Raw genomic sequence first — 14,068 nt, 5'->3', positions numbered from 1 at the left:
CTATCACCCTGATTTATGATTATTTATCAATTTACGAAAAAAATGTTTCAAGCAAAAGTTGTTTGACCTTAAGAGGAATATAAGAAGGTGTCATTAGTTTGACCTTGGATAATTGTTTGAAGATTATGTAGAAATCATTTTTAATTTTTTAATTAGAATTCTCTATTTTTCATTGCATATTCTTGTAGTTTATTCAAGAACTTTTTTAAACATTATAATTTAATATTTTATTGTTAAGTATTTTTTGAGTTATAAGGCTTGAATATTGCAATATTTTGACATAAAATACAAAATATTTTGTAAAACATTCAATTTTGGGTAATCACTTTTATGCGCAGAATAATGGGACAAATCAATTGATGTAAAAAAAAACACAATTGTTTTTAAGAAAAATATATAATTTGCAACATGCAGCTGCATACTTTTTTTTTAAAGCAACTATTTGTTTTCTTCACATTAATTGATTCATACCATTATTCTGTGCATAAAAGTATTAAAATAAGATAATCAAAAACTGAATATTTTACAAGATTTATTTTGTATTTTATGTAAAAAAAATTTAATTATAGTGTTTTGAAAAGCTCTCCAGATAGGTTACAAGAAGATTAAATAAAAAATAGTTTTATTTAAAAAATTAAAGGTAATCTTTACGTGATTTTCAAATTACCATTTGTGTCATCAGCAAGTAAAAGAGATCTTCTGTAAAAATTGCGACAATATGCTGATTTTGTCAGAGATATAATGCAATTAATCCGACATTATTAAAGCATAGAAATGCATATATTTTATATGTACACTTTGTATGCAATTAAAACAGCATAAAATTATAAGTAACTATTTGTTATTTTATGCTATTCTAATTACATCACAAAGTATACCTAAAATATTTGCATGCTATGTTCAGCATATCTGTCTATCTGGGTATATATACATATATATAAAGTTTAAAAATCTGAAATTATATTTAATACCATTGTAAGAATAAGCGAGCAATGTGTCGTCTACGTTGTCGGATCGGTGAAAAGAGAGACAGAAACAATATATCTGTTATCTTTAAATTTTCCGATTCCTCGAAACAGGAGCCGCGGAGCGCCTGTGTCCAGTGCGGTATTCCCTCCAATCATTTGTTAACGACTCGCGTCGTCGTTTGTTATTGAAAGCTCAATCTGGCTACTGCTCTGCGAGCCTTTGGCGTTGTCGAGCATTATTTCATTGTGCTGCTAAGCTATTTTTATTGTGATATTTTTGCGACTTTTTATCGTAGTTATTTAAACTACGATACTTATACATGTTACTGCGAATTGTGGAGTGAATTGTGCCGTGAAACGTGCAAGATCCGGATCCGGAACTGTGGATTTTAATTAAATCCACAGTTTAAACAACATTTTAGTTTTGAGAAAATCACGTGATTTCTTCAAAACTAAACGCGGAGATAGCTTTTTCGTGTTTTCCATTCGCGGCCGAGAGATTTTATTGCAGGATTTTATTTATTTATTTTTTTTTATTATTATTAAACGCGGAGATAGCGTTCTTTTATGTGTTTTCCATTCGCGGCCGAAAGATTTTTTGCAGGATTTTTTTTTCAATTAAGCACGGAGATTCGCGGAGATTGTGTTTTTTCTGTCGTTTTCCGTTCGCGGCCGAGAAGTTTTTTGTTGCAGGATTTTTTCGTGGATTAAAATGGATAAGGATAAGAGTATGAAGAAAATCTCAGTATTCGACAGATGCCTTTATAAAAACTGTGATAGTGTTAAATCAGAAAACTGTAAATTGTTTCGTTTTCCACAAAAGACTGATAGAAGATTTGATATTTGGATAAGAAACTGTGGTAAGTAAAAATAGAAAAATCTTGAAAATATTTGACGGTGATAAATATAAGACCTGTCGTAACCCGACCAATTTCTTAATATATTAAAGAATAAAACAATAAAGTGAAATAGAAAAGTGTAAGAAAGGGCTGAGTAAAGCAAAGCAGTAAAATTAGAAAAGAGATTCTTATTATTAATCAAGCCGAATAATTAAAAATTAAAATATCAGAAATTAGACGTTTCCGCACATTCGCATTTGTGGCATTCGACTGTATTTAATAAGTGTTACATGCCTGTAAAATTTTAAAAGTGGACATAAATAGTATACGATAGCTTAGTTGATTTATGTTTAACTACAGGTAATGAAAATCTACTGGAGTGGTCCCCGGCATCTATTCGAAAAGCTGGATTATGCGCAAAACATTTTAATAAAAAAGATTTGATAAGTGATACAAGATTACATATTGGAAGAAATCCCATACCATGGGTTCCCAAGAATATTGAGATTTCTGTTGTCTGTGAGAATAATACAGAAGAAGCCACAAGCATTGAAGAAATTGAACAACAAAATGTTGATCACTCAGATGATCGAAATTGCACTCCGATGGAAGTCATTTCTGACACCGTTTTTCCAGACATTATGGAGATCATGAATAAAAAGTGTTATCCTTCTGGAAAAGAACTCTTCAGCAATTTTGGAGATAACTTTGCAGATGACGATGAATGGCTCAACAATGGAAATCCACTTCCATTATTTCCATTTTTGGAGAATAATTCTCAAAAAAAAGTAGAAATGAAAGCGATCATGCTGAAAAAGAAAAAAAGTAAACAACCTCCAAAAAAGAAGTCTGCCTCCAAAGAAATGTATATTGAAAAATTATCCGAAATCGAAAAATTAAAGAGAGAAAATTCGAGATTAAAAAAGCTTCTTATACAAAGAAAAAGAAAACAAAAGAATGTCACAGCAATTTTGCAACGTCGCAATATTGAAGCTCAGAGGAAGAAAAACGTTTGCAAGCACAGTGTAAATGAATTTTTGCATGGAAAAAAATATTTAAAACCACTAGCGAAAACAATGATAAGGCTTCAATTACACAAAGGAAAAGCAGAATATACAAAAGAAGAAAAACAGCTTGCGAAATTTATGTTTTATTATTCCGCAAGTGGATATTCACGAATGAGAAAAGCAGGATTAAATCTTCCATCAGAATCTTCTGTGAGAAATTGGATTTCAGAAACAGAAATTCGACCGGGATTCTGCGAAGAAATATTTTCGAAAATTCAAGAAAATTTATCAAAACTACCATCTTCGCAAACACTTTGTTGCTTAAAATTTGATGAAATGTCAATAAAAAAATTTGAAGAATACAGTAAAAAATACGACATTATTGAAGGATTAGTAGATTTTGGACCTCTAGGACGAAGCGATCAACCAGCGGAACATGTTTTATTATTTTGCCTTGATAGTATTAATGCAGAAAATCCTTGGCGGCAAATAGTAGCATACTTTTTGACCGGAAAAAATTCAACGCATAAAGAAATTGTTCAACTCACCGAGATATGTTTGCGAAAACTGAAAGATGTAGGAGCAAATGTACAATTGATTACATGTGACCAAGGTGGAGCAAACAGAAAAGCTTTCAGTAATTGGAAAATTTCATCACATCAACCGTTTTTTTTATTGAATAATGAAACTTATTTTACTTCCTTTGATTGGCCCCATCTTATCAAGCGGTTGATTAGTCAATTGAGATCGCATAAATATATTTACGTCAACGGACAAATAATAATGTCGTTTTATGATTTATTTGAAACGTGGCAATTTGACAGAAATTTAAGCACTTCAAATTTATTAAATCACATTACCTACGCGCACTTTTATCCGAATAATTTTGAAGCCATGAATGTCAAAAGAGCTTTTCAAATGTTAAGTGCAAGATTTGCTGCATCAATATCAACAGCAGGTCACAGTAATGTGTTGAAAAGTACTTCATGGGAAGCATCTGCGGATTTTGTATACAAAATGAATAAAATAATAGATGCTATGAACGTGTACTATTTAAATGATTGGAAAGGAGAAAAGGGGCCGTTATCAAATGCTAATGCAATGGCTGAAGAGTTATTAACATCTTTTATAGAATGGTGTTCAAAGTGGAGTATTTCTTCTGACAAGATGTCGAGACCTCCGTGTTTTGATGGAATGATTATGACTGTGCGAGCAATTTTATCTATGTATCGTTCCATCCAACAACATTATCCAGACTTCAAGCTCGCTACAGCACTATGTAACCAGGATTCCGTAGAGCATACATTCGGAAAAGTTAGAGGACGCGGAGGATTCAACCGTAATCCCACCGCGAGAATGGTACGGTTAACATTGCGCCATATATTATCAAGTGGATGTATTTACGGAAGTGGTAAAGGCAACGTAACTTGTCCAGAAACGCTTTCGTTAACGGAGAGTACATCGGAAGTTCGTGAAATAGAAGCTATAAATACTGTTCAATTGCAAGAAGAATTAAGTTTTCCAATTGAAATGGATAATGACGATAATGATGATCTTATTGCGACAGCTTTTGAAGAAATAACGAAATATTCAGAAGAGAACTATTCCGACAACTTTATAATAAATATAATCGACAACAGTAATTCACCAGGGACATATGAAGGAAATGCAATTGCATATTTTGCAGGATATATTGCTCAAAATAATTACAAAAATACTAAGTGCGACAGCTGCCGTGAAACAAATATAAAAACACCGATGGAGGGATCAAATGATAATGAGATTTACATTCAATTACGTGAATATGAACACGAAGACGAAGATGGACCAGAAGTTGAATGGCTATCAAGGCCAACGGATGTATTTATAAATATTGTTGCTCTTCAACTTCAAGCATTCAACTCTTGTTATAAGAAATATTGGCATTTAAAAGATGTGAAAAGAAATCTTCTTGAGATTTGTATAAAACACGTTCAGCATCATGTAGCTGCAGATTGGTTTGACTCAAACAACGAGTGCTACCTGCATAGAATCCAAATGTTGGACTTTATGATAAGAGTCAAGATATATGCAATTGCAAAAAAAAATAACAATAGAAGGAGAGAAGGAATAAACACAGTTGGAGGATCAAAAGAAATAAGAACAAAGTGTCAAAAACTGAGGAACATAAAGCACATGTAAAAAGATAAAGATAAAAAACAGCAACGGATATCTCAATAAATCTAAAGCTGGGATAAAAAAACATTTTAAATACACAATACAGACTGCGCTTTGCTACAACTTTGCGCGCCTGGCAGAATGCCTGTTCAATGCCTTTTTTCCGTATGTATATATATATTTTATTACATTTATAAATATACACATAAATATATATATATATATATATATAATTATTACGTACAAATTTATTTAGTTGCTTTTAAGAAAAAATATGTAATTTGCAACATGCAGGTGCATACTTTATTTATTTGATATATTTCAGGGTCACATTTTTTTACATGCAGATGATAAGGTATAATGGATTAAAAATATATTGTCATAATGTAACTCAGAGTACATTACACAAATATGAAGAACAAGTATAAATCTCTTTGAAAATGTGTATGCATAGAAATTAAAATATAAATTCTTCTATTTAAATCTTATTTGAGTCTGAATACAATAATTCTTCAAAAAACACGTGAGTATTTAAATCTCAAGTTCTTTCTTTTTATGCATTATAATTAGTAATATGCATATGGTATATAATAATTACTCATTATTATAGATATCGATGTTTTGAGACTGGCTGATGACAATAGATATTATAATTTATTTCTGGTTTGAACATAGATTAAATCGGAATTCATTATTTTATTATATTTGTGGCATAACACTAAGAAGGATTTTATCCCTTATAATTTTAATATATATATAAGAAAAATTAAACCACAGGTAACTAATTTATAGTTGATTTTTAAAATTTTTAATGTTTTTTATATGTTTATTCAAATTATGTAATGTTAATTATTATATTTTACAATTTACATTCTACGTTCCAACAATTTTTATATACTTTTTATATAATGTATAAACGCAAATATTGTACTTTCAATTAATAATAAAATGTATTGCTACGTTTTTATTTGTTATTTATTTAAAAGAGACTTGTCTATAACACCGCAATATGTATATATCTATCATATACCTACCTATATAAAATAAAAATTTATTAATAGCAAAATAGAGATATATAAATTTTTTTAAGTTTACAAGATGTATGGTAAGAAAATAACATTTATCAGAACATAAAATCAATAAACACAAAGAAAAGTTTCAAAAAGTTTGGAGAAAATAAAAATACATAGACGACCTTCCCGGGAAAAAATAGATTAAATGTAAATAGATGTAATTATATCTAATTAAATCTCGTTAATCTAAAAAATAAAAAACTCAAGATCTACTTAGATGTAAGCATATCCCCAAGTAGCAAAGAAATGTTTAATAAATGTTTAAAGCTCATTTTTAAAGATATTTTAAAAATGTTTATTAATATTTTATCAATAAAATATTAAAAAATTAAATATTTAATAAACGTTGAATCAAGACTTATTTTACATAAACGTTAAAATAGAGTTTTTTTAAATAAAAATATATAAAAACAGATTTCACTCATAATTAGAAACGTTTTAAAAATATATATCTTAAAAAATAAGTTTCAAACATTTATTAAACATTTCTTTGCTATTTGGGTCCATTTAGATCCAGATAGATCTATCGATGCAGATTTATTTCAAAAATAGATCTGCACCAGTAGATCTAAATAGATCATCATACGTATACTTAAATCTTAGTTGATCTTTGAAGATCTACAGAGATTTAGATAGATCTACCAGTGTAAATCTATATAGATTTATATCGATCCATTTACAATTAGATCTAAATTGTTACATAAGTAGATCTAAAAATATATAAGATATATATGCTTAAATTTAAAAGTAGATCTTAAGTTTTCCATTTTTTACATCTAATGAGATTTAATTATTAGATATAATATTATATCTATTTACATTTAATCTATTTTTTTCCGTGTTTATTAAATAATAGTACTTAAATTTAAAAAATAATGTTGTTAACATTTGACGCTATTTAGAGTATATAAATGTATAAAAAATATATACGAAAATAAAATATATTTCTAACATTAATCCAATTATTTTAATAGTTTCTTTTTTTATCGGATGCAAAAAACAAATTTTTAAATGCAAGCGATATTGCATTGTATAATTTTATTAAAAATTATTGAAAGAGAAACTATAAGTATTAGTATTATCATATTTAAAATAGTTATGTTAAAAAGTCAAATATTACATATAGATAGCCAAGAAGCAAAACTCTGACAAAAATAAATATTGGAATGTAAATCAAATGTAAGGAAAAAGTGACAGAAGCGTAAACGAAGCTTCTAGAAGACAAAAATTAAAACAACGAAACGTAAAAAAAACGCTTCTTTTACGTTTCGTTGTTTCAATTTTTGTCTCCTAGAAGCTTGGTTTACGTTTCTGTCACTCTCTCCTTACATTTGATTTAAGCTCCTTTGACTTAACTAAAACAATTTATGACAGATAAATTAATTATTTCAACAGTAATATAAAAGTTAATTATTATATTTTATATATATATAAAATATAATAATTAACTTTTATATTACTGTTGAAATAATTAATTTATCTGTCATAAACTGTTCTAGTTCGCCGGCCGCTTGCCACCGCTGCAATATCGCGTCACTGATCTGTCTATTAATCTCATGTTTATTCTCATCATTTCATCTCTCACACTGTCACACTCGTCTCGCGGTCATTTAGTCCGGATTTGCACCTAGGAGCAAAGTCTATCGACAAAATTGGATATATTTAGTCTGGACTCAAACCAGGGGCATAGTCTGTCGACAAAATCGGATATATTTAGTCTGGACTCAAACCAGGGGCATAGTCTGTCGACAAAATCGGATATATTTAGTCTGGACTCAAACCAGGGGCATAGTGTGTCGGTAAGGGGCATAGTGTGTCGATAATCTGAGCACGGAAATGGCAGTCTCGCCTTAACCTAGGCCATTGGCTATCTGTCTATTCATCTGTGCTGATGGCTGTCTTTTCGACAATTCACTTTCCCGAGCAAACACTTGCATTTTGCATTCATGACTTGAAACAATATGGCCGACCGCTTTATCGATCACGCGGATAACGTATCGACGCGTTTTATCTCGACTTTATATAGGTTAGTAATATACCGACGCCTTTCGGAGATACGTTCAAATCTTGGAAACAGGTACGCAATATTTATTCTCGGCAATTTAATATTTCGCGGTTATTTTATTAATACATTTAAAGGATGTTTTGCATATTGCGCGGAAATAATTTGAGGTTATCTTAATAACTTTAATTGATGATGTTGATCTGCAATAGCAATAAAATTGTCAAGAGCATTTTGTAATTTATCCTTTAACTTTACATGTATAAGTGTGCGTGGTTATGAGATTTTGCACATTTTCAAATTTCATCTTTCTTTTTCTTTACTGTTCTTTATACACTTTCGATAGTTATCGACAGTTATAACACGTGCAGCCTCTAGCGCAGTCTACAAGATGGCGCGCACCGCGGCTACTATGTGGAGTCTCTAAAAATAGAATCTGGCCACGGTGCGTGTTTCTTTTTATTGGTCAAAATAAAACATGGCGGAACCAATAGAAATTGTTATGGGAATAATTTAGAAAGAAACGAAATAAGAAAATTACAAACAATTTTTATTTATTTAAATAAGAAAATTACGAATATCTTCTACTTTTTTATAAATTTTTAAATTAAACAATAAAGAAATATTAACTTGAATATAACAATAATATAACAATACTCAATATAATATTCTAAAGCCCGTATCGCATTGAAAACTGAAAATTGAAGATTAAAGATTGGAATTTGATTAATCAGAACGAAAGGAATTAAAATTTTTTTATCCTGATTGGTCAAATTTCAATTTTCAATCTTCAATCTCAATCTTCAATGCGTAGTCTGATACGGGCATAAAAACGGGTTTAATAATAATATAATAATACTATAGAAAAAAATATAAATTTTATATAATAAAAATATAAACTTTTTAACTTTTACAACGCAATTGCAATTACACTGCACTACATGCATTTATATGTATACACAGCCGCCATGTTTTTCCAAAACTAATCGTGTGGCCAGACACTGAACATTTTCCAGCAAGGTACACAGATGACACAGTGTACTATACATTATCACGCGATTGGCTATCAAACACAGAATTTTAAATTTCTTCATTTGATAGCCAATCATGTGATAATGTGTACCCATACAGCACAGAACATTGCAGCAACATTGCAACATTGCCGCAATGTTGCTACAATGTTGCAATATTGTTGCAATGTTGCTGCAATGTTCTGTGCTGTATGGGTAATAACTGTTAGTAACGAATTCGGTCACTTGCACTACATCACACCAGTGTACATTAAAGGCTGCAATTTATGAAGTATATGAATGCAATGATATAATATATAAACATTTTGATGATGAAAAAATAATGTATGTTCCTTTAAATAAAACAACAATTTATCATGATTGGATTTTAATTATTTAAAATGTTTATATTATTCTTTTTTATTAGATAACTTCACATGTATAACAGTCTTTAATATGCACCAGTGCGACGCAGTGCAAATGACCGAATAATTCGCTATAAATCATCTGTGTATCTTGCTGGAAAACTCCCTCTATATTTAGGGACTCTACTACTATTTCGCCGATTTGTGAGTTGCCGTCACATTACGCTTAGATATGCGCTTAGATGACGCTTAGATATTGCGCATATATACAGGGGCCTATGATTGCCTGAGAGTCGATCCGGCGAAGCTTGCATCCTTGCAGAATGCACAGGGTACAGCCTGAATGTAGCAATTCTTCACTTTCCTCGCATAATTCTGGTAACTCGAATAAATTAAAATTGTCAATAATTATTGTATGTCAATTCGAATTGAGGCCCTGCGTCATACGAGCTCTATCGTTAATCGAACGGGATGTCCGAGCATATCTCTGTCTCCTTGCATCGTATACCTGCATGTATGAACTAGCTCGCTCAACGCACTATTCTAATTTTAGTGTTCGAGAAGGGAGGGATTTTAAAGGTAAAGACCGCCGACGAAGAGACGCCACGACCGGGATTCTACCAGGGGCTCTATTTTTGCTATTTCTTGATCGCGCGTATATTATTTCGCCGCTTCTATTGAATTACGTGCATCCCCCGGCACGTGGCCGACACATGGCGCGCGCCAAATATAACGAAGCTGTCAGCTGTCGCTCGAAATATACGTAACTCGTGCTCATGTATGGTCTAAAGCGATCTGAAAACGATATAGAACATTACATTACGATCTATTCGTTTTAATATATTTTTTTCTCTTGCGCTCTTCGTATCTAAAGTAATGCTACGTATCTTCTTTAAGGGAAAAAAAGGAAGCGGAGTAAAGGATAAAACGAACGAATTGAATCTAAAAATCGTGAATTCTTATTTTAGAAAACCTCCTTCCGCAATACAAAACAGATCGTTTTTTAATTTTGAAAAAGGAGGATTTGCAAGCTATCGACTTGCGCATTGATTCTGATCTCTTCTTTAACGCATCTCGAATACGCAAACGTCATTAATGTCTGTGTATTTGATATTTAGAATATTTATATTTTTTATTTCGAGAGATTTGAATTGACATATGGAGTATTATTATATATCAACTGCTTATTGTATGCAAATAAAGATCAATCTTAAAATCACAACTGGTTCGTGTTTTAGAGTTGTCATCGCGAGAAGAACGTTGGTGAATGATCATATTCGAATGTGGAGTTATTACATAACATATGATTTTATTATTATATTTTCAATTAATTGTAAGGTACAATAAGAACGCGATTTGCCGAACAGCCATATGTGAGCCGACATCGATGTAGCCGGATGTGCCTGATGATATCCTTCGTTGTTGTAGTCGATAATCACGTTACGAGTGTCGCAAATGTCAAACTTGCACGATCGTCAGCGAGCGAAAGTGTTTTGTGTGCATAATATATAGCTACATATGTATGCGTACGTTTACACGTATGGGCGGAAAAGAACTCATTACTCGGATTGTCGAAAAGATTATCAATAAATTAATTAACATTCATATATAAACAAATAGTCGTGTTGTATAAATTACAAAGTACAGTAAATGTGTAGCATAAAGGCACTTGAGTAATTGGTTTTCTTTTCTGCGATCTCATCTCATATCTCATCTCTCTCTTTTTCTCTTCTCCTCTTTATTTCTCTTTTCCTTCCCTTTTCTCGTATCTTTGTATCCTGTCATGAATATTGTATAATTTGTAAGTGCATACCGTGTATATAGAAAAGGAGATAAATAAGGGAACGAAAAGAGTCATGATGATGATGCTTGAATGAACGTTTGATTAATTCTTAACGGTGTATTTTTTAGAAGCATTTGCGGTGAACGATACCGGGGCCGGATTCGTCATATTCTTGCTTGGAGATCCACATCTGCTGGAAGGTGGACAAGGAGGCCAGGATGGAACCACCGATCCATACGGAGTATTTCCTCTCCGGTGGAGCGATGATCTTGATCTTGATGGTTGAAGGCGCGAGAGCGGTGATTTCCTTTTGCATACGATCAGCGATACCAGGGTACATGGTGGTGCCACCGGAGAGAACGGTATTAGCATATAAATCTTTACGAATGTCGACGTCGCATTTCATGATGGAATTGTAAACAGTCTCATGGATACCGCAAGATTCCATACCGAGGAAGGAAGGCTGGAACAGCGCTTCGGGGCAACGGAACCTCTCGTTACCAATGGTAATGACCTGACCATCAGGCAACTCGTAGCTCTTCTCGAGAGAAGTGCTGGCGGCAGCGGTGGCCATTTCTTGTTCAAAGTCCAGGGCGACATAGCACAGTTTCTCCTTGATATCGCGGACGATTTCTCGCTCAGCTGTGGTAGTGAAGCTGTAGCCTCTTTCGGTAAGGATCTTCATGAGGTAGTCGGTAAGATCGCGTCCGGCCAAGTCCAAACGGAGGATGGCATGGGGAAGGGCGTAACCTTCGTAGATGGGTACGGTGTGAGAGACACCGTCACCGGAGTCCAGGACAATACCGGTGGTACGACCGGAAGCGTACAATGAAAGGACGGCCTGGATAGCAACGTACATGGCCGGGCTGTTGAAAGTTTCAAACATAATCTGCGTCATCTTCTCACGATTAGCTTTCGGATTCAGAGGTGCTTCCGTAAGAAGAACCGGATGTTCCTCGGGAGCTACACGCAATTCGTTGTAGAAGGTGTGATGCCAAATCTTCTCCATGTCATCCCAATTGGTGATGATACCATGTTCTATAGGATACTTTAATGTCAATATACCTCTCTTACTTTGCGCCTCGTCGCCAACGTAACTGTCTTTTTGACCCATACCGACCATTACGCCCTAAGGAACGAGATATCTGATGTTACGTAAAAGCATTTAAATCAAAAGATATGTTAGCCAAGTTACTTTCGTCGATAAATCTAATAGCATTTTTGACTAAAGCGGAGTTGGGAAAGATTTAATCGCTCCGCAAATGATTAAATTTAATTTTTATTTATTAGAGATTTTGATTGAAAATATATTTAGATTTAATTGGAAACCTGAGGCAAAGCTATGATATTTTAATCATTCTTGCAATAATCCCTCTTTAGTCCAAAATGTTATATATACGTGTATTGCGCTAATTAAAAAAAAAAGATTTTAACAAATCTAGTTAAAAATAATAATGTTTGTCGTATGTTGATAGATCTATAATGCAGACCAGATAGGTTTATAAATATTTCTCTGACCAACCTGATGACGGGGGCGGCCGACGATGCTAGGGAACACGGCACGCGGTGCATCGTCTCCTGCGAATCCGGCCTTGCACATACCGGACCCATTGTCCACAACTAATGCCGCAACATCATCGTCACACATCTTGATTGGCTGTTAGTATTACTTTCTGAGAACACATATCGAAAGATAGTGTAAATTGTTATATTATTAATTATGAAAATACATTGTAGGATCGAGTTATTCTTGATCAATAAATTAATTTGATTAATCTTTAACTAAATTCTGTTCAAGTTATAATATAAAAGAGAAAGCTAAACGTCTTCGTTTTTAAGAGATATAAAAGATATTTACAGAATTAATTTTAATGAAAAAAATTGAAACGGCTGCTAAAATAAATTTCAAAATTATATCATGTTAACATTCACTTGTGCACATTCACTAAATATCACTTCACGTCTTGTTCGATTACGCAAACCTTTCCGATTCGTTTCGCATCATCTCTCCTTAGAGATTTCCGAAAAGTATCATACGATCAGCGAGATTTCCTACCAGTTTCAAATACTCACGATGCTTCAACATAATATCGTTTCTTTGAATTACTACCGATCCTGTGATATCGAGCATCAAGAATTTTCGCGATCGCGAAAACCGATCTAAGGAAATTCTCGAAGATGATGCGCGCGAAATGAAGGGGTTGCTGTAATTCGCAGCTGAAACTAAGCACGGCGATTTATTACCGTTTACTAATGTGTTTCGTAGAGCCGAGAAAAAGAGATCGGCGGACGATCGCTCAGGATCGCGTTTTGTACGTCGTGCAAAAGACCGGCGAGAGCGGCGAGTGGCGCAGTGTCGGCTTCGTGGGGTCCCTTTATCCATATCGGTCGGCGGCCGAAAATAGCGGTCCGCCCCTTACATGGAAATCTGCTGTCCGCATTAACGTTGGGCCGGGAGCCCGCGTTAGAGTCGGCCTAGTCCTTAGTTCGCCCTAAGCAGAGGAGCGGCAGTAGAGGGAAAGAGAGAGAGGAAGACGTCGAGACGCCGACGTGCGGCAACTACGACGACAACTCGGTGGTGGCCGACGGCCCCTGGGTCCAAATAAGGACTCGTCACGAGCCAGGGCTGTCGGCTGCTACCACGGGCCTCGACGAAGGGATGAGACTCTAAACTCAAAATTAAAGAAAATAGAGCTTGAAAGGATCAAAGTTCAGAGGAATCAAAATCTTGAAAGGAAGATCACGACAGAGTTTGAAGTAGATATAGAATTCAACAAGAATCTGGACGAGATACGAAGGATGTAGATTCCAAGAAATGAATTTTGCGAGACCAATTCTTTGAAAATCAAATCTTGAAGGATTAA

At 33.4% G+C, this 14,068-nt stretch overlaps 1 protein-coding gene across 1 annotated transcript; it reads right to left on the bottom strand.

Annotated features, from left to right (window-relative positions):
• Nucleotides 1-10,546: 10,546 nt before the first annotated feature.
• Nucleotides 10,547-13,962, bottom strand: LOC138940894 (actin, muscle). Its single transcript, XM_070310149.1, has 3 exons — nt 13,449-13,962; nt 12,727-12,877; nt 10,547-12,333 (listed from the first exon to the last, which is right to left on the bottom strand). The coding sequence occupies exons 2-3, from the start codon at nt 12,850-12,852 to the stop codon at nt 11,329-11,331; spliced, it is 1,131 nt and encodes a 376-aa protein (XP_070166250.1). The 5' UTR covers nt 12,853-12,877; nt 13,449-13,962; the 3' UTR covers nt 10,547-11,328.
• Nucleotides 13,963-14,068: the final 106 nt, after the last annotated feature.

Source organism: Polyergus mexicanus, unplaced genomic scaffold (genome assembly GCF_030449975.1).
Source record: "Polyergus mexicanus isolate NDT 795.1 unplaced genomic scaffold, iyPolMexi1.0 SCAF_17, whole genome shotgun sequence".
NCBI classification, from domain to species: Eukaryota; Metazoa; Arthropoda; class Insecta; order Hymenoptera; family Formicidae; genus Polyergus; species Polyergus mexicanus.
The sequence above is the reverse complement of the archived record's forward strand: the minus strand, read 5'-3'. Positions and strand labels throughout refer to the sequence as shown.

Coding starts and splice junctions, on each gene's coding strand:
- LOC138940894 (XM_070310149.1), bottom strand. CDS start 12,852: ATGTGTGACGATGATGTTGCGGCATTAGTTGTGGACAATGGGTCCGGT. Junction 12,334..12,726: donor TCGGCCGCCCCCGTCATCAG/GTTGGTCAGAGA, acceptor CTCGTTCCTTAG/GGCGTAATGGTCGGTATGGG.